The sequence below is a fragment of the Odocoileus virginianus genome, chromosome 5 (genome assembly GCF_023699985.2).
Source record: "Odocoileus virginianus isolate 20LAN1187 ecotype Illinois chromosome 5, Ovbor_1.2, whole genome shotgun sequence".
NCBI lineage: Eukaryota > Metazoa > Chordata > Mammalia > Artiodactyla > Cervidae > Odocoileus > Odocoileus virginianus.
In genome coordinates, this window is record NC_069678.1 from 13318777 (window position 1) to 13340551 (window position 21775).

Genomic DNA, 21775 nt, shown 5'->3' on the forward strand with positions numbered 1-21775 from the left:
TCTTCCCTCCCCTTTCCCAAGCATGAAGCCCACGGGGCGAAGGGGCTGGGACCCACCCTCTGGCTGGTGCTGGGGACCAGGGTGCACGGCCTCCCTGGACCGACGTGTCCCCAGCTCCGCCCGCGGGCGGCTCCCGTGTCCGAGAGCTAAGAGAAGATCTATTAATTTCTCCGCGCAGAAATCGATGGTCTTGTCAGAGCGGCGATCGATGCCTGCCCAGCCCAGCTTGGCCCTACCCTGCCTGGGGGCCAGTGCTGGCTGGCCCGGGTCAGTGGCTGACGCTGGGTCGCCAGGCGCAGCCCAGTGGGGGGCTGCAGACCGTGCCCCCACCCACCCAACTCCGGCGGAGCTCACCCCTTGCGCGCGGGCTGCCAGCGCCACCCTGTGGTCTCTCCTGGAAATCGGCGTCTCCGTTCCCGAGTCTTCATTCTCCGGCTGTTTGGGGGCGACACCATCCCTTTCTGTCTCTTCTGTTTTTCCTTTTCCAGACCCTGCGTTTGGTTCCTTGGGAGCCCCTCCCCATTTCTTTCTAGGGTTTAGGAGTATTTCCTCTAATTTATCCCAAGTGACATGCACTTCCTCAGGTACGCGCACCATGCGTAGTGATCTGAGGCCGGGGGCTGGCTAGCATGACCTGTGCTACCGCCGTTTCCGAGCTCAGTCATCTCCCCTCCCCGCTAAATGCAGCGGCTTTAGGCTGGGAAAAATAATGTATCAACTTCCCAGTCTCCCCATTCCCAGAAGACACCTCTGAGGCTTTCTGAGGCTGCCCCTCCGCATCTACTGGAGCTGGGGGGACCTTGGGGGAGTAGGCTGGCGCAGGGGGGCTCGGGAAAGGGTTGGGGCAGAGTTCGCGACTTAGAAGAGGAGAGGGCGGGGTTGGAGGCAGAAGGGGCGGGGCGAGACCGGGCGGGGGCCTCTGGCTCCGCCCTTTCCTGGCGGCTGGTCTTTAACACCGCCCAGCGCACATGTCGCGGGAGGCCCGGCAGCGGCTGCTGCAAGCGCATAGACGGCTGCCCGGCCGCGGCGAGGCGGGCGCCGTCGCGATGCTGCGAGGCGGACGGGGCGGGCAACCTGGCGGGCACCTCCGGGCTACGGGGCCGGGAAGCCTGCTGGCCTGGTTGATGCTGGCATCTGCGGGCGCTGCATCCTGCCCCGATGTCTGCTGCCCCCACGGCCCTTCGGGGCTGCGCTGCACCCGGCCGGGGACCCTGGATAACCTCCGCCACCTGCCAGGCGCCGAGAACCTGACGGAGCTGTGAGTGTCTGGCGAGCCAGGGGGCGCGGGGACAGGCGGGCATAGCCGTGCCCCGTGGGCGCGGACTCATGGCTTGCGTGCTATATCAGGAGGGGCGGGTGCGGCGGGAGACTGATAACACGCAAGTCTCGGCTGTGCCTTAGTTTTCCTCTGCTGCCCTGACAGCCTCCGCAGTTACTGCCTGGACGCTGGGCTCAGAGCAGCTTAGGTGCTAGCTTCGAGGAGAGGAAGGAGGGGCTCTCTGTGGACCAGATCCGAGAGAGCCCAGCCTTATAGAAACCGCTTTGTGGAGCTCAGCCAGGAGCCCACCCTCTGCCCTATACAGGAGGTGATTATCTGCAGAGAACAGTCCCCGCCCCCAGTTTGGTACCCTTACCATTTTCCTTTCCCAGGGATAAATCCACCCTTATCCCCTTTCTTGTCATGACCAGGCAAAGTCAGCTCTTGTCTCTTGAATTGGAAATTGAACTGAAATAGGTGGGAGGCGCTGAGAGACCATAGCTTGGTGGTTAAGCTCTCCTATCCCCATTTCCACCATCTCTCCTCCCCACCACGGCTTGATTTGGAGGTAGGAAATGAGAGCCCCTCCAAGCTCCCCTCTCCCCATCCCCATCTCCTTCACCACCCTTTTCTCCCTACTTTAGGTAGGGAGACAGGGCCCTTGCTGAGAGATTCTCCTCCCTTCCAGACCTGAAACTGGGAGGAATCACCAACATTTGCAGTACTCTGACATCCTGCATTAATTGGTTACAAAATACACAAGTACTTTTTAGCAGCTGGTGAAACCTATGGGAGTATTCTATAATAATTGGCTTAGAGATACTCAAGCATCATATGATGATGTCTGGAAAATACTTGAGTATTCTATGTGGCTGGTGGGGCCAGCAAGACTTCTAGAAGAAGAAAGGACCTGCTAGAATATCCTCCTCCTATTAGGCCTGGGGTTAGACAGTGGGCAAGGAACCCTGGCCTCATGCAGTAATAGCCTGAAAGGCTACTGTGGCAGGGGCCATCAATGTCTGGAAGTGACTTGAGCAGCCTACGATAATTGGCACTGAGTTACTCGGGTATCTTGTGGTAATTAACGGGAAGGTACTCAATCTCGCTCCCTAATGGCCCTAGGGAGGCCAGGAGGAGAGATGGCCTTGTCTTGGTCTGGACCTAGGTTTCTGCATGATGGGAGGGAGGCCTGAAGTCCAGACTGCCACCCCCAGTCCTGTGCATTTATCACTCTGGGTCTTCAAAGCAGGGTCTAGGCTCTTGAATGTTCCCCATCAGCACTCTCTTTTCCTGATTCCCTTCCAAGCCCCTAGTGCGTCCAGCAGAGGGGAAGTGGGAGTAGGGAGTGTGGCCATGTGGGGGCTGGGGGCTGGAAGCCATGCAGGGTGTGAGTGGAGCTGTCCCTCTGGGTGGGGCAGCAGTCTAACCCCTGCCTCCATCTGCAAGGTCCCCTCCTCCTCCTTCACCCGCAGAGCTAACGAGGAGATAATGGACTCGAATAGACAGATTGATTATGAATCCAAACGAATGAGGCAGCTTTGAGCACGCTGCCTGACAGTTTGCACATACTCGGCCACCCTACTTTTTCACTCCCTCCCCGGGTCCCTCACCCCCTCCTTAGGTCCCTACACCTCTGGGCTCTCTTGGCAGGAGCTGGGGGGTGAGTGGGTAGGTTAGGGACCAACTCAGAGTCACTGGAACTTACTCCCTAGACCTCAGGGGACTGATGACCTGACACCTGGGTGTCCTCCAGGGGCCAGGTCTGGGAAGGACTGGCAGTGTGTGTGTGTGTGTGTGTGGGGGGGGTCATCCAGGCTGGTCCTGGTTCCCACAGGTTGAGGGAAGCACAGGGCAGAGGGAGAGAGTTCTGAGAACAGGCAGTGAGTCAGGAGCCCCTGTGTGTGTGGCCGGGGTCGGGGGGGACATGACGTGCACCTGCAAGGACAGCTGACTTCTCAGGAACTCCCTGGCGTGTGAGATCCAGAAGCTGGGCAGGGCCCCAGGGCAGCAGAAATCCCCCAGCCCTGCATGCCTGCTTTTTTACTTCTTTCTTTCTCTTCCCCCTATCTTGCTTTCTCTGGCTCTCTGTGCTTATCTCTCTGTCTCTCTGTCTCCCTTTTCTTATCTGTCTTTCTTCTTGTCTGTCTCTGTCTCTCTGCCAGTCTCTTCCTGTCAGTTCCTCTTCCTAGGTGTCTCTGTTTCGCTGTCTTTGTTTTTCTGCACACCCCCCACCTGCCAGCGTTCCCATTGCTCTCTCACTGCGTGAGACAGCCAGTCGATGCCTCTTCACCATTCCCAACTCTGACTCCCTTCTCTCATGGCCCCTTTCTTCTCCCTGGGTCCCTTCTGGGGCAGGGAGGGGCTCAAGGGGTCCTTGACTGACAGCCTGTATGCCTGTCACTTGCTTTGCTGAAAGATGCCAGGGTGGGGGGACGGAGAATGGAGGGGTTTATACTTGAGTTTGGGGAGGGGCCAGTGGCTTTGAGGGGGAGAGGGTGGTATGTGTGTGTGTGTGTGTGTGTGTGCGCGTGCTCTCGAACGCATGCCCAGGAGTATGGGTGAGCCCAGACAGTGGTCTCTTAGCCGGTGTGTTTGGGAGTGCGTATTTTCATGGCCCCAGGCCTTCCTTTGTGCTGGGAGGGGCAGTGACAGTGATGAACATAGGCCCCTCATGGAAGCGAGTGTTTGAGCATGACCCCCAATGCTAAGCATGTGCAGGAGAGGCTCTGTGTTTAAAAGCAGGATGCCAGGCTGCAAATGAACCCATGTGTGTCTATGCATGTGAATAGTGCCCACACATTCTCACATGCATGTACATGTGTGTGCCTAGGTGAACTATGTGGCTGTCTGTCTACATGGGAGAGTGTAAGCATGCACATGGGGACATCTGTGGGTTCACACATGCATATGCTGGTGTATGTGAGGATGTGCGTCTCTGTGTCTATCTTTACACATCTCTCTGTGTGTGTGTGCTTGAATGTGTGTGGGCATGCATGTGTGATAGTGTGAGGACGCGGGCATATGACTGTGTGACTGGGTGAGGCCGTGGGTCTCCGTGCGTATGTGGATGCATGTGTGTGGCCTGCCTGTGCACGTGTGCATGTGTAAACAGGTCTCTGTGTGATTGGATGCCTGTGGGTGAATGTGGGTGCATGTGGTTGGGAGGGAGGCAGGTGGGTCTGAGGACTTGAGTGTGGGCCTGGCCCCTGTGATTCCCATCCCCTCTCCCCACAGCTACATCGAGAACCAGCAGCATCTGCAGCAGCTGAAGCTCAGTGACCTGAGGGGCCTGGGGGAGCTGAGGAAACTGTGAGGGCCTCCGCACAGGGCCTGGGGGACCAGAGGGTCGGGTGGGGGTTGCTAGGACCAAGGGTGCTAAGGGCCTGGGCGGGCCTGGGTGGCTGAGGACTGAGGGGCTGGCTGGTCAGAGAGCTTGGGGGCCTCAGGGGTCCAGGGTTGCCGAGGAAGTGTTTGGGGGGGGTGGAGAGAGGGCTAAGTACTAGAGACTGGGGGGCTGGCATGGGTGGAGAGAGGGGTCCCAGGTAACTGCTCCCCTCAGTGTTGACCCTACCGTGCCCTCCCCAGCACCATCGTGAAGAGTGGTCTCCGTTTTGTGGCGCCAGATGCCTTCCATTTCACTCCGCGGCTCGGTCGACTGTGAGTGACCGGGGCTGGGCAGGGCGGGCTGGGGAGACACCTAGGCTTGGGCGGCTAATGGGCTTGGCCCTCCCCAGGGCACTGTTCTGAGGATGGCCCCAGCCTGGTCAGGGAAGGCATCCCACCTATTCTCCTGGGCCTTTTTCTCATCCACTTCAGGGATGGTGATCCTCTCAGCTCTCACCCCTGCCAACTAGAAGGTCCTTCTTGCTGTCTCACTTCCATGCTTCATGGGGCAGGACACTTCTCATAGGTGCCTGCCTCAGTTTTCTTCCCGGGGTTCAGACACACAGCAGTCCAAAGGGGGCAAGGATCAGGAGTGGGACCCTGGGTTTTGACTGGGAATCTGTCTCCCAACCATTTCCTGACCCCTGGGATGTCCTGGGAGCTGGGGGATCAGATCAGTCACTTGGCACACTCCCCTGGGGGTCACATGTACCCCTTTTGTAGAGAAGGGGGTGTGGGCAGGAGAGACCTCCAAAGACCCTTAGAGTCCCTGGTAAAGCATCCTCTGGCCTCCTGAGGGTAGGAATTCATTTCCTCCTTCCCACCTCGGGCAGGTGGGGAGATGGGAAGTGCGGTGGGAGCCTGTGACTCATGGAGTTGTTCTGGGGACTCTAAACTCTTGGTTGTGTCCTGTGATTTAACAACAACGACAGGATAAGGTGATGGTACCTCCCTGACTAGGTGCGGGGGCTTCAGTTAAAGATGCTTACTCAGTGACACCTCACAATACTTATTGTCAGTGAATCTTCACCATTAGCCTGGTGAGAGAGGTAGTGTCATCCCCATTTTGTAGATGAGGATTCAGAGAATCAGCCAGGTTACATTTTGGGCTGAGGTCATATAGCTGTAAGTGGCAGAACAGAAGTACACTCAGCTCTGCCTGGCATTAAAAATGGGTCTTGCTGATGATCCCTGTGTAGTGGCTACTCTCCAACTCAGCCCCCACAGAGCAAAAGACCGCTAGGCAAGGAGAAGGGTCAGGGCAGGCCCCTCGGCAGCCGAAGGTCCTAGTGTGGCAGCCCTGTGCAGGACACAGAGTCCTGGAGCCGGCCCCTCGCTGGGGCTGGGGGCCTGGGGTCCCTTTCCTCAGTTCTTGAGGACGGGAAGGAAGGAGGCGTGGGGAGGGGACCTGGGGAAGGACCCTGAGTTCCGAGGCATCCGGCAGAGGGCAAGCGAGTGTGGGAGCTATCCTCCCCTCCTCCTCTGGCCCCGTCCTGGGCTCAGTGGGAGCACAGATGGAGCCCCTGCCCCCAGCTGGGGCCTCAGCACTTTGCCAGCTGGGGCCAAGGGTGGGGGAAGGGGAGCGGCTGTTCCTTCAGACCCCCTCCTCCCTGGGGTCTGCGAGGGGGTTAAGTGGGGTTAACCCTTGTTGTCCCAGGGAGAAGATGGGACTCAAAGAGCCTGACCAGGGCCCCCACCCCAATGCCTCGCCCACGGGCTAGCTGTAGTTGCCAGGGCAGGGGTCGGGGAGCCAGATGTCAGCGTTCTCCTGGCTCCTCCCCTCGCTCACACTGGGTCAGAGCGAGGTCGGGTCGCTCAAGGGGGTCTGTCTGCTCTGTCTCAACTCCTGCAGGAATCTCTCCTTCAACGCTCTGGAGTCTCTCTCCTGGAAAACGGTCCAGGGCCTCTCCTTACAGGAACTGTGAGTGTGGGAGCTTGCAGGGGCAAGGGCAGCAAGTGTGCGTGTGTGTGTGCGCGTGTGTGTGTGCGTGTGTGTGTGTGTGCGTGTGTGTGTGTGTGTGCGTGTGTGTGTGTGTGTGTTCTGTGTGGGCCTTCGAGTGCCTGTACGTCTCTGTGAAGGTATGTCACTATGTCTTCATGGAACTGTTGGGGGGGTAGGGGATTCTCTGTGGGGATGGCATGTCTGGCTGTCCACATGCATGTCTGTAAACCAGCCCCCTGCCCCATCAAAGCAGAAGCTGTGGGTCCCTGCAGCCACTTCGGGGATTATTGCCCTGGGCACATTTGGGGTGGGGGGGTGTGGAGAGCTGTGTGTTCTCAGGCCCAGGGGCTGGCATGGTTCTCTGGGCCAGCGCACAAGGGCATATCTGCCCACATTCCTAGCACATCAAGCTCGTGGGGTGGGTGGACAGCACTGTTTGGTAGGCGCCTAAGGCCTTTGGATCACTCCGGAAAGCAGTGAATGCCCTTGCCTCCTTGCCACCCTACCTCACCTGGCTTGCCACCCTGGGGAGCCTGGGTGGGGCAATTCTGTATAGCCTGTAGCTGGCTGTCTTTGATTTTTGGCATTCTGTTTCTTTCAATGTCTCGTGAAGAGGGTCCATGAGAGGAACTTCTCCTGTGTCCCCACTCCTTCACCTCTGGACAGTCCACCCTGCTATCTAACAGCACTCCCTCTTGCTGTAGACCTTCCTTCTCATCTGCCCTTCCCCCCCACTCTCTCTCTTCCCCCACACCCACCAGAGTCCTGTCGGGGAACCCCCTGCGCTGCTCCTGTGCCCTGCTCTGGCTGCGGCGCTGGGAGGAGGAGGGGCGGGGAGGCATTCGGGAGCAGAAGCTGCTGTGTCCCGGGCAGGGGCCCCTTGCCGTCATCTCCAACGCCAGCTGTGGTAGGTGCTGCAGGTGGTGTGAGGGGCTGGGAAAGAGGGGCACACCTGGGGAGAGGGCACTGGGCAGGGCTCAGGGGGCGGGCCCCGAAGGGGGGGCCTGGGGGAGAGAGCTGGGGGAGACTGAAGGTCGAGGGGCAGGGGCAGGGTCACTGGGGAGGGCTGGGGGAGGACCAGTGTCCCCAGGCAGGACTCGGAGGCCCCTCCCAGCTCTGACACCCCTCGGGCACCAGGTGAGCCCACGCTGAAGATCCAGATGTCCAATGCCTCCGTGGAGGTGGGGGCCGACGTGTTGCTGCAGTGCCAGGTGGAGGGGCAGGACTTGGAGCAGGCTGACTGGATCCTCACGGAGCTGGAGGGGTCAGCCACGGTGATGGTGAGAGGCCCTCCACTGTCCCCCCCACCCCAGGCCCCCCTCCTGATGCACCTGAGCACAGGGAACAAAGACAGGGAAAAAAAGAGCAAATAAGAAGCACATAAAGGATGAGAGATGGACCAAGATACTTTAGACCCTTGGGACTCAGGCTTGTGCTATTGGGTAGCTATAGGCACACCCCATGCCCTCAGGGCAGACCTTGGTCCAGCAGGGACCCCAGGCTCCACTGATCAGCTAGAACTTAGGTCCCCATTCTGGGAAGATACGCTGGCTGCAAAGAGAGAGGGTCACAGAGCCCTCCCATATTGGAGTTGACCCGGGGAACCCAGCATACCAGCTCTCCAATCCACCTTTCTAGATAAGGACACTGAGAACCAAGGAGAGGGAGCAACATTTGTGGTCCTGTACCGAGGCCAGTTCTTCAGGGCCTTCTGGTCATTTTCTAGAAAATCCAGAAGCAGCATCCTCTTGGGTGTGTGATGAGCATATTCGCAAGGGAGGCACAGTTCTGGTTTCAGCTTTCTCACTGATTAATTCTCGGAGTGACTTTTGGAAAAATCCCCCAATCCGCCTGCACTTTGGTTTTATCTGTCAACTGAGGAGATGGACATGATGGCCTTCAGATGTTCTGCTGGCCTCTGGGCACTTGCGGGCCTCTAGCTCTCTTATCCAGTTTGGGCATCTTCCCAGATCCTGCCCTTTGTCCTTAGGCTGGCAACAGGCAGCCAAGAATAGCCATAACTGACTCAGGAGGTTTCATGGACAAGGTCAGCAGGGGTTGACATTGGGCTGTGCCCGTCCAAAAGCTGACCCCGCATGGGTAGACACGGAGCCCAGTCCCTGGAAGAAGTCGCGCCAGTGAAAGCAGGCTGTGGTGTCTAGCTTGGAGGCCCTCCCTTTGGAAAGGGAACCAACCCCAGAATTGCTGGTGGTCCCCTGGGCTTCCCAAATGGCTCAGTGGTAAAGAGTCCGCCTGCCAAGCAGGAGACGTGGATTCCATCCCTGGGTCTGGGAGATCCCCCGGAGAATGGAATGACAACCCCCTCCAGTACTCTTGCCTGAGAAATCCCACAGACAGAGGGGACCTGGAGGGGTTCAGTCCATGGGGTCGCAAAGAGTCAGACATAGTGACTAAACAACAATAACCTGGACAGTATTGAAGGAGGAACCACTGGAGTCCTGAGCAGGAGGTCTAGACATGGTAGGGGGACCACTGACCCCCGAGTGGTCCCATCTGTCCCATAGATCAGTGCCTCCAAGATTGAGTAATGGAAAAGGGGACAAGGCAGAAGCAAGAGGCCAGCCATGACCATCTGTGGAGAGACCTTTGATAAGCTATATGTTTGGGGAAATTCCAGATTTTTGCTGTTCTCTTGGGAGCTTCACTTCTGTCTTCTAGAGACTTCCTGTAGAAAAGCCATCCCCTAGCTTAAACAGAGGGGAGGGGAGGCTGGTCCCCATCAGGTCACCATCAGGAGAGTGGCAGAACAGCTCAAAGGGAAGAGTTCATGGGATACGATATTCCAGGGTGATTTAGAGGAGATGGAACAGCCGAGAGAAGCTTAGGGCAGGGCTTCCCCTTCAAGTGGCTGGAACTCGGGGCTTGCACAAGAGGCTGGACAGCTCTTCTGGAATCTTTGAACTCACATATTCCAATGGAAGCCCAGAGAAACTTCACCTTCCCTGGTATGTATTCAAGGGATTCCACATTCACAAAATTTCCAGAAAAATCAGATTTGTCCACTACTTCATTTATTGTCATCATTTTATGAAAATAGCTTTCTAAAATGTCAGAAGATCATTTTTTCTACCTCCTCGGATTACAAAATAAGAAAATCTTGGTTCAGAAAGATCAAAAATTGTCTTAGGGCCATATAACCTCCGTGGTGTCGCAGGAAGAGAATGTGAATCTGAATCAATCTTTTGATGATGATTCAAAACCAAGTCACTTAGCTTCTCTCTAACTTCACTCTCTTTTTCCATCTGCCAAAGGTATTCATTACGGTTCTACTGTTGCTTCTAACTGCTGCCCTGTTATCAGCACCATCTCTTGGTTTCTGATCTTCATTGGGCTGAGACTAAATTTCTTAGAATTATGTGTTAAACAAGAATCAGTAGGTGGTGAGGTCCTAGCTGGTTTTCCAGTTGGTTGTGTATATTTCCATACTTGGAATTTGTGACGTCTATTCAGCTGTTCAGATGGGTGGTTTTATGGTTTGGGAGACTTTGCACCTATTTTGAGGTTATTGGTTGTGTTCTGGATTTTTCAGATCATTAAATCAGTGATCCAGGAGAAGGTGCAAACAGGCTCTGAAGGAGGGCCATTCTCTGCCGTATTCTTTCCCACACCTCTTCCCTTTCCGTCCCTCCCTCTCTTTTCCACCTGGAGCCAGAGGGGTTCCCCAAAGACATCAGCTCTGCACCCCTCACCCCCCTGCCCAGCTGCCTCCAGCCCCAAGCCAGCTGAAGCTCTTCTTGATTTTCCCCTCTTTTCTCTGACCCAGAAATCTGGGAGTCTGCCGTCCTTGGGGCTGACCCTGGCCAATGTCACCAGTGACCTCAATAGGAAGAACGTGACGTGCTGGGCGGAGAACGACGTGGGCCGGGCTGAAGTCTCCGTCCAAGTCAATGTCTCCTGTGAGTGCCAGTGACTGCCTTTGCGCCCACCCCCACCCCTGCTTCCCTGAAAAGAGGATGTGAGGGTCAGGGGCTGCAGGAAAGGAGTGGGATGTATGTGTGTCCACAGCTACTCCCTCCCAGCTGTTTCCAGATTCCCATGAAAACCTGATCCTTTGAGGGAAGTCCTGGGGGCTCATCAAGGCCAGAGGGATGGAGAGGGATTTCTTTTTGGCCCCCTGCCCAAGTCTTGCTACCTGAGGCCCTCAACACCAGCTACATCCGTTCTCTCTGCTCCCCTGTATTTCTTCAAGTTCATTCCTCTGTAGGACTTTTGCCCTACTTCCTAGTTTTAAAAGAAGAAATTCCCCATGCAAGTTTCTCTTTAGGCTCACTGCCTAATTTCTCTAGGTCTGCCAACAAATTATTTAAAATCTTCTACATTGTATAAGTTTTTCTTCTTTTCTTGGGAAACATAATATACATAGATATGTACATAAAACATATATACTTTAAACAATAATTCGGCTTACAGACACTTCAGAAGATACCCCCTTCTCCCCATTCAGAACCCATCCTTCTCTTCCACCCCATTCTGACTTTTGTGACAATCATCTCCTTGCTTTTAAAAATAATTTTACACACATATGCTTCCCTGTCAGCATGGTTGAGTTTTATCTGTTCCTGTACACTATATAAATGGAATCATACCTCATATATTATTTTGTGTCTAATTTCTTCTGCTCTACATTATATTTGGAAGATTCATTCATGTTAACTGGAGAAACAATTAGTTCATTTATTTCACTGCTGAATAGTATTCCACTGCATGAATGCTGGCTGGAATTCTAGTGTCAATTGTGTATATATATATACTCCTCTGTCCACAGGATTTTCCAGGCAAGAATACTGGAGTGGGTTGCCATTTCCTTCTCCAGGGGAACTTCCCAACCCAGGGATCGAACCTGTGTCTCTTATGTCCCCTGCATTGGCAGGTGGATTCTTTAGCAGTAGTGTTTTACCCAGTTCTTTTCCACTGAGAAACCCCATGTGTGTGTGTGTGTGTGTGTGTGTGTGTATGTGCGTATATACATATATATGTATATATATACTTTTTTCTATATTGAAGGTCTTTTGCTTCTTTCAGGTTGGGTCTATTTCAAACCCATTTTTTTCCCAAAAAGTTTAAAAATTATATATATATATATATATATGTATATATATATATATATATTTGCTTGTTTGATCTTTTAGGCCCCTTCCAGATCCCCTTAAACTTGACTACACTAAATTTTTCTGGATTCCCTCATCTGGAAGAATCCATGTCTAATTTCCATAAGCTGGAACCCTACTTCTCTAGGACTGTTACTTATTTACTTTAAACCCACCACTTAAATTCTTTAAGCTTCAGAATTGTATACAACTGCTGCCTGATTTATTTAAGACTTACTGCCGGCTTTCTTCAAAACACCTCTCCTTGTGAATCTCTTGGAGCCCGCTGACCAGCTGCTCTTAGGCTTGCCCCCTTTTGACTGTCCACCCTCAGCCTCCCCAGGGACGGCTCCTGACTCTCACTGTCACCCCCCCGGCCCACAGTCCCGGCCAGCGTGCATCTGCAAAACGCCGTGGAGCAGCACCACTGGTGCATCCCCTTCTCGGTGGATGGGCAGCCAGCGCCCTCTCTGCGCTGGCTCTTCAATGGCTCTGTGCTCAACGAGACCAGCTTCATCTTCACCGAGTTCCTGGAGCTGGCAGCCAACGAGACGGTGCGCCACGGCTGCCTGCGCCTCAACCAGCCCACCCACGTCAACAACGGCAACTACACGCTGCTGGCGACCAACCCCTTGGGCCAGGCTGCCGCGTGGGTCATGGCCGCCTTCATGGACAACCCTTTCGAATTCAACCCTGAGGACCCCATTCCTGGTGCGAGGGCCACCCTGAACCCTGCTCCCACTCCCTGGACCCCAACCGGGTGCAGATCCAGGTGTCCGGGGAGGCCTGGCCCAATTCCCACTGTGATCCTGACCCTGGAAGTTGGAGGGTCTGGTCCCCGACAGAAAGTAGCCTGGAGTTCTGGTGTCCAGCTCTGTGCTGGCTTCCTTGCCCTGCCTTCCCCAGCCCCAGGAGTTCTGCATCCCTGAGTTATTCCGTTCACTAGGGCTGGCTGAAGAGAGAGCCATGAACCAGGGCATTCCCGGCCCAGCTGGAGCAGCTCTGCCTCCCCCTCCCACTCCCACCCACGAAGGGATGAGTCCAGAGGGGGAAGGGGACTCACTGCTCTTTTCCTCCATGTGATTGCTCTCTCTCCTCCCTCCTGCTGCAGTCTCCTTCTCGCCAGTGGGTGAGTAGTCTGGTCCCTGGAGCTGGGAGCTGGGGCAGGGGGCACAGTTAACCTGACTCTTGAGGGTTCAGCTGGGGCCAGAGTGGGGAGTCTATGGAGGAGCTACAACCTGTGACACAGCCTTTCTACCCTGTGTCCCCATAGACACCAACAGCACTTCCGGAGACCCAGTGGAGAAGGATGAGACTTCTTTTGGGGTGAGCATGGGAAGTGGAAGCTTGTCCAGGATTTAGGACTAGGAGGCTGGGCTGGAGGCTCCTCTGTATGTCATTTCCAGTCAGAGCACAGAGAGCAGTAGAGTCTGGCCTGAGCTCCATCAACTCACATGACTCGGGGGCCCAGGGGAGGAGAAGGCAGGTGTGGGGGCCTGGCTCTGGGTGTCTATGCAGGATGGAGAAGTAGCTTACCAGTGGGGAGCTCTGAGGGTTCAGGATGACCCCTAGATCCAACCACCCCATACCCCCAGGTCTCGATGGCTGTGGGCCTAGCCGTTTTTGCCTGCCTCTTCCTTTCTACAACATTTCTTGTGCTCAACAAATGTGGACGCAGGAACAAGTTTGGGATCAACCGTGAGTAGAGGGGCTGCGGAGGGTCTGTCAGTCTGTCTTCCTGGCTTTATTTCCTCCTGGTTCTTCCCGACTCTGTCCTCTGTGTGGGGGCCTGGGCACATATGGGGTTCTACAGAGTGGGTGTTTGGGGTATATGAGGACTCGTGAGTGTGAGTGTGTCGGAGCTGAAGCCAGGGTAGTTTCAGAAGTAGCAGCTGCTAATTGGTGGCTGGATTGTAGTCAAACACTAAGTGGATCTGGGAGGTCTGAGCTCTGTGGGGGGTGGGGGCAGTGGGGGAGTTCTCTGGTGGCCCACAGGGCCTGGGATTGGACAGGAGCCAGACAGAGAATGGCTGGAGTGCCTCCCCTTCCCCCTGCGACTGTCTTGCCTCCTAGCTCCTTGGTTCTTCCCATGCAAGTTAGGAGGTAGGGTCACCTGGCACCCTGCAACCTGGCAGGAGCCAGGGTGTGTGCTTGGGCTGTGACCCCTCCACACGACTGTGTCCTTCCCAGGCCCCGCTGTGCTGGCTCCGGAGGATGGATTGGCCATGTCCCTGCATTTCATGACTCTGGGTGGCAGCTCCTTGTCTCCCACCGAGGGCAAAGGCTCTGGGCTCCAAGGCCACATCATTGAGAACCCACAATACTTCAGTGATGCCTGTGAGGGGCTGGGTCAAGGGTGGGGGCAAGCCTGTGTGTGTGTGTTTGTACATGTGTGTGCATGTGAAGAGGTTCCTCTGTGTCAGGCCCATCGCAGCCTGAACAAGCCTTTCCTCCCAGCCCCCCACCACCCATGTCCCCATCATGTCATGCGACTTGGCAAAGGCTCACTTTCAGTGTGACCCTCCCTCTTGCCGGGCGCCCCCTCTGCCAAGCACAACCCTGCTGGACAGTCCTGTCCTTGCCCCTGTCCCATCCCTCTTCCAAGATTGGGGTTCTTGGCTGATCCTGCAAGCCCCCACCCCCAGGTGTTCATCACATCAAGCGCCGAGATATCGTGCTCAAGTGGGAGCTGGGTGAGGGTGCCTTTGGGAAGGTCTTCCTTGCTGAGTGCCACAACCTGCTGCCCGAGAAGGACAAGATGCTAGTGGCCGTCAAGGTAAGACCCTGGCCACGAAGTGTTGCTGGTCCAGGGCCCACCTCCCAGAGCCCTGTCATGCCAGGACAGGGTGCTCAAGATGGGGGAGAGGGGAGAGGCTGGGACCTGGCATAGTTCACGACTTGGGGGTGGATGCTGGGCCAGCCGGGATGCGGGGTGGTCAAGACTGGGCCCCCATCCAGGGATGTCCCGGCCCCTGCCATCCAGGCGCTGAAGGAGGTGTCCGAGAGCGCCCGGCAGGACTTCCAGCGCGAGGCTGAGCTGCTCACCATGCTTCAGCACCAGCATATTGTGCGCTTCTTCGGCGTCTGCACTGAGGGCCGCCCGCTGCTCATGGTCTTTGAATACATGCGGCACGGTGACCTCAACCGCTTCCTCCGGTACGACGGCCCCCGGCCCATGGCCTGTCATCCCTTCCCTACAAGCACATCCTGGCTTGTCTGCTGAACTGTGGGGGAATCACCAGGAAGGAGCAGGAAGGCATAGCTCCTGTCCCCAAGGAGCTCAGAGGCAGATGTGTGAATGAGGGGAGAGTCCGTGTGGAGGGCAGAGTGACAGTGTCAGGGAGACTGCATTAGCGGAAGCCATGAGCTGAAGCTGCAGGATGGCTGGGCTTTGCGGAGAGTGTGCGTGCACTGCTGGGTGGCGCACAGAAGCCAGGTCCATAGGAGGTGGCAGTTTGGGTCACGATGATAACAGCAATAACAAACATTTATCAGGCGCTTGCCATGTTCCAGGCACTATGCTACATATTTTACAATTCATTTTTTTATGACTGGATGTGCTTATACCTACATATTTGTAATAATCTAAATGTATACTTATTTTTCATAGTCACCTAGCATATATGGCAATTTGTACTTGAGGAAAATTCTCCCAAATTTCCTTTCTTTGGCTTGAGACAGAACAACTCTGATAGGTTTAATAACTTAAACTTCTAGAAATGTACCCATTTCTCAGATGAAGCTTAGAGAGGTTCGGCGACTTGCCCAAAGGCCCATAAGTAACAAATGATCTGGATGTGTGATGGTCACGTGTTCCATTTGCTGAATTCTTCTCTGATGAGGTGGACACCACCACCCCACCCCCACCCCCACCACCTTCCTGAGGTTGGAGCAGGATGGAGCAGAAAGGGCCAGGGTTTAGGATCAACTGTGACTTGTTAACTGAGCCTTCCTTGCCAAGTAACTTCCCTCTCTGGCCTCAGTTTCCCCACCAGTAAGAGGAACAACGGGGGACTGTGGTTCTGGATGAGTATCTTTGTACAGTTGATGGTTGTGATTTGGTCTCTAAACAACCCCACTGAGAGTGCTGGGTCATTCACGTAGCCAGGCTGCAGAATTCAGCTGGAAAAGACCCCAGAGTCTGAGCTTATCTTGAGGATGGGGAGGAGCCCGGGGAGGATATGGAGCAGGAGGGAGGTGAGGTCAGACCCAAGGTTCTGTGTGGAGGTGGATTGGCTCAGAGGAATCCAGGTCAAGAGGAGGCCAGAGAGAAGCCCTTCCCCTTGCTCACCAGACATGGTGTGGGCTCCGTGCTAGGGACCGGATACCAGCGAGGAGCCATCTGGGGCCCAGGATGTGGGGAGAGCAGCTTTATATGGTGGACGGAGCAAAGGAGGGAATCACGAAAGCTAGACGAGTCTGGAAGACTTCCCCTAGGAGGGGCCGTCTGTTTCTCCTCACCTCCGGGTTTCCATCTGCCTGGTGCACCAGGCCTCCTTTCCCAGCCGCATAACCCACTCCTGTCTCCCATCCCTTCGAGTGGTTTATCAACCTCCCTTCCTAAGGGCTTGAGTCTCAGTTGAGATGTCTCTTCCTCTGGGAAGCCTTCCCTCACTTCTTCCGTCCCTGCCCTGAGTGCCCCCAGAGGCCCCTCACACTGCACTGCTGCAGCCTATCTGCATCCCACCCTCCACTGTAGCTCTGGTTCCTGGCACACTGGAGATGTTTACCAGATATCTGGAATAAACCAAGACATAAACGGATGAGGAGAAAGTTGGCCAACAGGAAAAGGGCAATACTGACAAAACCACCAGCTCAGACAGCCTCAGAAGAAGGAATATTTGGGGAATGGTCTGGAGGGTAGGTGTGGGGAGGAGGAGGGCATCCTGGAAACCGTGGGAAGGCAGATCCTACAGGAATGGCTGAGTACTAAGCGCGAAGGTGAGAGAGACAGGAATGGAGGACTCCCAGGTTCCAGGCTCACAGCCTGGGTGAGGGACATTCCCTTCCGCGAGGCAGGGGCACCCCTGGGGGAGGATGCCGAGCATCTTGGCAGGGGTTTAGTTGGACATGTAGCTGGGCAAGAGGTGTAGGAGCCGTGGGCTGCTAGATGCTGAGGTTGGAGTTCAAGGTGGCTGCCTGAGAGGAAGGCATGCACTTGGGAAATCTGGGCATTAGTGGATGCTCTGGAGGTGGGCACCCCAGCCGGCCTCCATCCAAGCCCCTCCAGACCCCTGCTTCCCCTGTTCTCTCCTTCCTACCTTCCTTGAGTCCCTCCCCCATTTCCCCCAGCTCCCCCACCCCACCTTCTCTCAGGTTCCCCCGAGGTTCTCTCCTCCTAGCCCATCCCTTCTCCCTCACTCTTTCTCGAAGGTCCCATGGGCCTGATGCCAAGCTGCTGGCTGGCGGGGAGGACGTGGCTCCGGGACCCCTGGGCCTGGGGCAGCTGCTGGCCGTGGCTAGCCAGGTTGCTGCGGGAATGGTGTACCTGGCAGGTCTGCACTTCGTGCATCGGGACCTGGCCACACGCAACTGCCTGGTGGGTCAGGGACTAGTGGTTAAGATCGGCGATTTCGGCATGAGCCGGGATATCTACAGCACCGACTACTACCGCGTAAGGGTCTTTCATCCCAACCCCTCCCCCAGCCTCCAAACTGTAGACGCCATGGCTGCGTCCCCCTAAGAGGGCCTGCCCTTGCTGGGCACGCCGTCCTCTTCCTCGGGCGGTGTGGGGTCTGAGACTCTCTGATTCTGGTTTTTTAACCCTCCTCCTACTCCCTTGGTGCGCAGTGGAGGAGGGTCTGTCTCCACTGTCCCGGACGGACACGCCACCATCGGTTTTTTCCTCTTAGCCCTGGGAGGGAGAGCCACTTCTATTTATTTTTAATGACGGGGCTGGGGGCGGGTCTGCGCCGGGAGAGGCTGTCCGCGGGGCGGGCGCCCCCTGGAGGTGACGCGGCGTCGGCCGGCCCGCCGGCAGGTGGGAGGCCGCACGATGCTGCCCATTCGCTGGATGCCGCCCGAGAGCATCCTCTACCGCAAGTTCACCACCGAGAGCGACGTGTGGAGCTTCGGCGTGGTGCTCTGGGAGATCTTCACCTACGGCAAGCAACCCTGGTACCAGCTCTCCAACACCGAGGTCAGTACCGCTCCGCAGGTCGCTGCCTGCCGGCCACCCCTCCCCTGTCCCTTCGGGTCCCTGTTTTAGGGAATTCTGCCCCCTTCTGCCCCTCATCCCACCGCCGCCGGGCACTCATCCGGCCTCCTGCCGGCACTGCTTCCTCCACCCCGACCCTATTCTCTACTCCTTCTCCTATTTTAACCGGCTCCTGGGAGAACCTCAAAGCACTTTATAAATGGAGCCCAGACCCCCATCCCCCGCCGCATTTTGTAGACCTAGTAGGCATTATCGGAGCGAAAGGGAGAGGCGTGGAAAGAGGAGCATAGCAGGAGCGCACCCAACCCTGCAGCAGGAAGGCTGGAGGTTAGACTGTCATAAGGACAGTCCCCACCTCCCCATGCCCCCCGGATTGGACGCAGCCAGAGCAGGCCCCAGGTGTTCCCTCTCCCGGAGCAGCTCCCCTCACCCCCGCCTTGGCTCGCAGCTGTCAGTTTCCATTTCTCCTCCTAATGCAGTCTGCTCCCTGGAGGCTGGTGGGGTGGGGGAGAGGGTTATAGATTTTAATTTTCTCAAGCACTGAGAGAAGGAATGGAATTAGTGCCGCCCATAACCCAAGTCCTCTAATGGGGAGGGAGGGAAGAAGTGGGGGATGAAGAGGCTCCAGGCCCTTCAACCATCTCCCTGCCACATTCTCTCCTTTGGATCTGTCAGCTTCTCTAGCAGTCCTTCCTGGAGTCAAGCTTTGAGCTTTCCCACTGCAGTTTCTTGTCAGAGGAGCTAGGTCCCCAACAGAGTGGTACCTACAGAAGATGGAAAAAGTGGCATTGCCCTCTACCTTAAAATGCAAGCCACCTACTTTTCAAGTCCGTTACCTGCAACCCTGCTCTATTTTCTTTTTGCCCTCTGGTGCTGAGAGATGGAGAACCCTTCCCTTCTTCCAATCAGCCCTCAACACTTAGCTGATGGTTTGGCAAATGTCTTGGCCCCTCTCCTTCCTCAATCCACCTGGCAAGTCTTCTGAGGGTCTGATTCCAGCCCTTTGGGATGCAATTCTACCCTAGTCCAGCCTTCACAGGGTCTCTCTAGCTCAAAGCCCTGTCACTGCTCAGAGTCAGAGTGGAAAGGGATCTTAGGCTTCACTGCATCCTTTTAGATGATTGGGAGCCATGAGGCCCAGACATATTGTATGACCTGCCTTGGGAGCCTTAGTGAGGCAGAGGCAGTGCCTGGTCTGGCCTCACTCTCCCGCCCCTAGCCCAGTGTGCCCTCCCCTCTCTCCCTCTGGTGGCCCCAGGCGATCGAGTGCATCACGCAGGGACGTGAGCTGGAGCGGCCGCGTGCCTGCCCACCGGAGGTCTACGCCATTATGCGGGGCTGCTGGCAGCGGGAGCCCCAACAACGCCACAGCATCAAGGATGTGCATGCCCGGCTGCAAGCCCTGGCCCAGGCGCCTCCTGTCTACTTGGATGTGCTGGGCTAGGAGGCTGGCCTAGGGCCTGGGGCTGGGTAACCAAATGCGGAGTACTGCAGCCTGCCCTCAGCAACTGCCATGGTTCCCAGCAGCCCCAGGGTGATCTCAAAGCATCTAACTCACCCTCAGCATGTGGGAGGGGACAGGTGGGGTCTGGGAGTGCAGGATGTTCCTGCTTCTCTAGGCAGGGTTCCGTCATAGCAATTATATTTATTATCCCTTGGTTGTGTCTCTTGCCAATTCTTGGGATGACATCCTTCTGGGAGGGGGTCACTGGGGCTCAGGTAAGGGGAGACTCTGTGGGATCCTCCCCCATTCTGGTGAACCCCAGCCACCCACCCCTACTGCATGCAGCTGTCACCTCTGTCTTGGGGCTGTGGTTTGCCTCCTAGTACCATGGCCATCTTGTCTGAGTAGTGGTGAAGGAGCTTTGGGTCAAGTTTCCTAGACCTTCAGACCCTAATTGCCTGTCTCTGTATTTCATTCAGGAAGGCTACAGTGGGAGGGATTGAAGTTAGATGGGGTGGTGGACAGGACGGAAGCATTGCTGGGGTGAGTCTTCCTTGTATTGGAGTTCCCAGAACAGAGCAAGCACACAGTACGATAAATGGTTGAGAAAGAAAGAGAGGTAGGGAGAGCTTGCATATATGGGTGCATGTACGCACGTGTGTGTGTGTGTGTGTGTGTGTGTGTGTGTGTGTGTGTGGCTGGGACAGGGAAGGCGTAGGATAAAGGAGTGGTTGAGGGAAGCAGGACCCTTCTTCCTTCCACTTTGTCACTCTTCTTGGCTCTAAGTGCTTTGAGATCCGTACCTGGAGGCCAAGGATTGAGCAAGGTGGCTATTTCCTGAGGACCAGGTGGGCCATCTCCCCGTTCCATTCTGCCTGAGGGAGGAGGTATGCTCTCCCTGTCCCTCTGTCCCTTGGAACACCACTGGTCTTACTGAGTGGCCTGAGGCTTCTGTCAACTCTGAGGCTGGGTGAAGTCCCCCACCCTGGGACCTGGGCCCTGTCCCTATCTTCCTCACCCAGGAGCAGGGAGAAGCAATTCCCACCCCCCGCTCAAGCCCCATCACTTCCAATCACCTGTCCAGCTCCTGCAATAACCCATGCTCTCCATGGCTCCTCAGGGCCGACAGCATGGCTGGCTCTTGTCCCTGGATGTCCGGCTCCCCACCCGCCCCCGGTGATTCAATCTGGGTCTTATCACCCCGAGGCCTAGCCCGATGGTGTCTGCCTCTTGTCCAGGCTGGTTAGTGCTAATGGAGGTCTGACCCAAGGCTGCAGGTTGATTGATGGGGGGGTCTGGTCCCCGAAGGCCAAGTTCAAAAGCCCTCTTCTCACGTCCTGGGCTGGGTGGGGCTGGTGAGGCACCACTCCCGGGGAGGGAGGGCTTAAGCAGAAGTGATTGGGAGGAGAGGAGGTTGGACCATGCTGGGAGAGACAGGGTCAGAGGATCAGACCCAACGGGTGAGCCCAGAGACAGTGCGAAGAGAGAGACCATGCAGAATAAGAAAGGAAGAGGACCTATAGACGTGGAGACAGGCCAAGAGACTGCAGAGAATGTGCAGACAGAGAAGGGGAAAGAGACATACAGCTGGGTAGACACAAGTGGAGAGACAGAGGTGCAGATGGGTGGCTTAAACAGACACAGGTGGGACAAGTAGCTGAATCAGACAGTCCTGGAGAATAGCATGGCCTCCTGGGTGGGGGACACCTTCTAGCTCATCCACACTCCCATCGCCCCCACCTCCTCTGCCCCTTGAGCCTCTCTTCCAGGCCGAGGAGGGAGGTAGGACACACTTCCAGCCTTGGAGACTCTGCCGGTAGAGGCACAAGGGGTCCTGGGGTTGGCTCGCATTGAGCATCACTGAAGCAGAGGGGATGGAGATCAGGTAGCAGAAGGGACCTGCCAGGGCATGTGGAGCATTTCCAAGGTTAAGAGCATCAGAGGCTTTTAATACCACAACTGGAGGTGTTGCTGGGAAAGCTGGGCAGGTGAGGCGAGGGATTCTGGAAACAAGGTTAAGACAAGAAAGGGAAAATTCTGCGAGGGTGTGGGAGGGGGCACTGAATAGCTTTTATCGATCTGGGAACAGGTGCTGAAGCCAGTGAAGCCAGTCACTCTGATTCCTTTGGGCAGTTGGGGTCTGGGGCCTTGTCCTGGGTGGTGAGGAGGGAGCTCGGACCAACACTGCCAGCTTCATGGCCTAAGAGCCCCGCCTAGTCCCTCCCCTTCACTGATGGACTCACCCATGAGTGCTTTGACAGCCACACCTGCCTACTCCACACAGTCACGTGTGTACCTGCAAACGTGGGTGCACACGCACACAGCTCCCCCTCCCCCAATTGTTGGATCCCATTGTATTTAATGGTGCTCCCCTCCACCCACTGTGTCATGACACGCGCCCTTCCCCTGTTAATCGCCTCCTGACTGTGCCGAGTCCATTCACTGCCCACCCCTGCCACTGCCACACACACGCCAAGGGCTG

At 56.1% G+C, this 21775-nt stretch overlaps 1 protein-coding gene across 1 annotated transcript; it reads left to right on the forward strand.

The window, feature by feature from the left end:
- Positions 1-988: 988 nt before the first annotated feature.
- On the forward strand, positions 989-19507 carry NTRK1 (neurotrophic receptor tyrosine kinase 1). Its single transcript, XM_020910850.2, has 17 exons — positions 989-1258; positions 4493-4567; positions 4844-4915; positions 6495-6563; positions 7346-7491; positions 7722-7864; positions 10369-10501; positions 12077-12403; positions 12804-12821; positions 12966-13018; positions 13288-13390; positions 13883-14029; positions 14338-14468; positions 14676-14848; positions 17066-17306; positions 17673-17831; positions 19108-19507. Exons 1-17 carry the CDS (start codon positions 1047-1049, stop codon positions 19291-19293), a joined length of 2388 nt encoding a protein of 795 aa, XP_020766509.2. The 5' UTR covers positions 989-1046; the 3' UTR covers positions 19294-19507.
- The last annotated feature ends 2268 nt before the right edge of the window (positions 19508-21775 follow it).

Bases quoted from the DNA above. Each gene is read 5' to 3' on its own strand.
- NTRK1 (XM_020910850.2), top strand. From the start codon at position 1,047: ATGCTGCGAGGCGGACGGGGCGGGCAACCTGGCGGGCACCTCCGGGCT. The intron at 4,916-6,494 runs GTGAGTGACCGG...CAACTCCTGCAG, and splicing joins ACTCCGCGGCTCGGTCGACT to GAATCTCTCCTTCAACGCTC. The intron at 10,502-12,076 runs GTGAGTGCCAGT...CCCGGCCCACAG, and splicing joins CGTCCAAGTCAATGTCTCCT to TCCCGGCCAGCGTGCATCTG.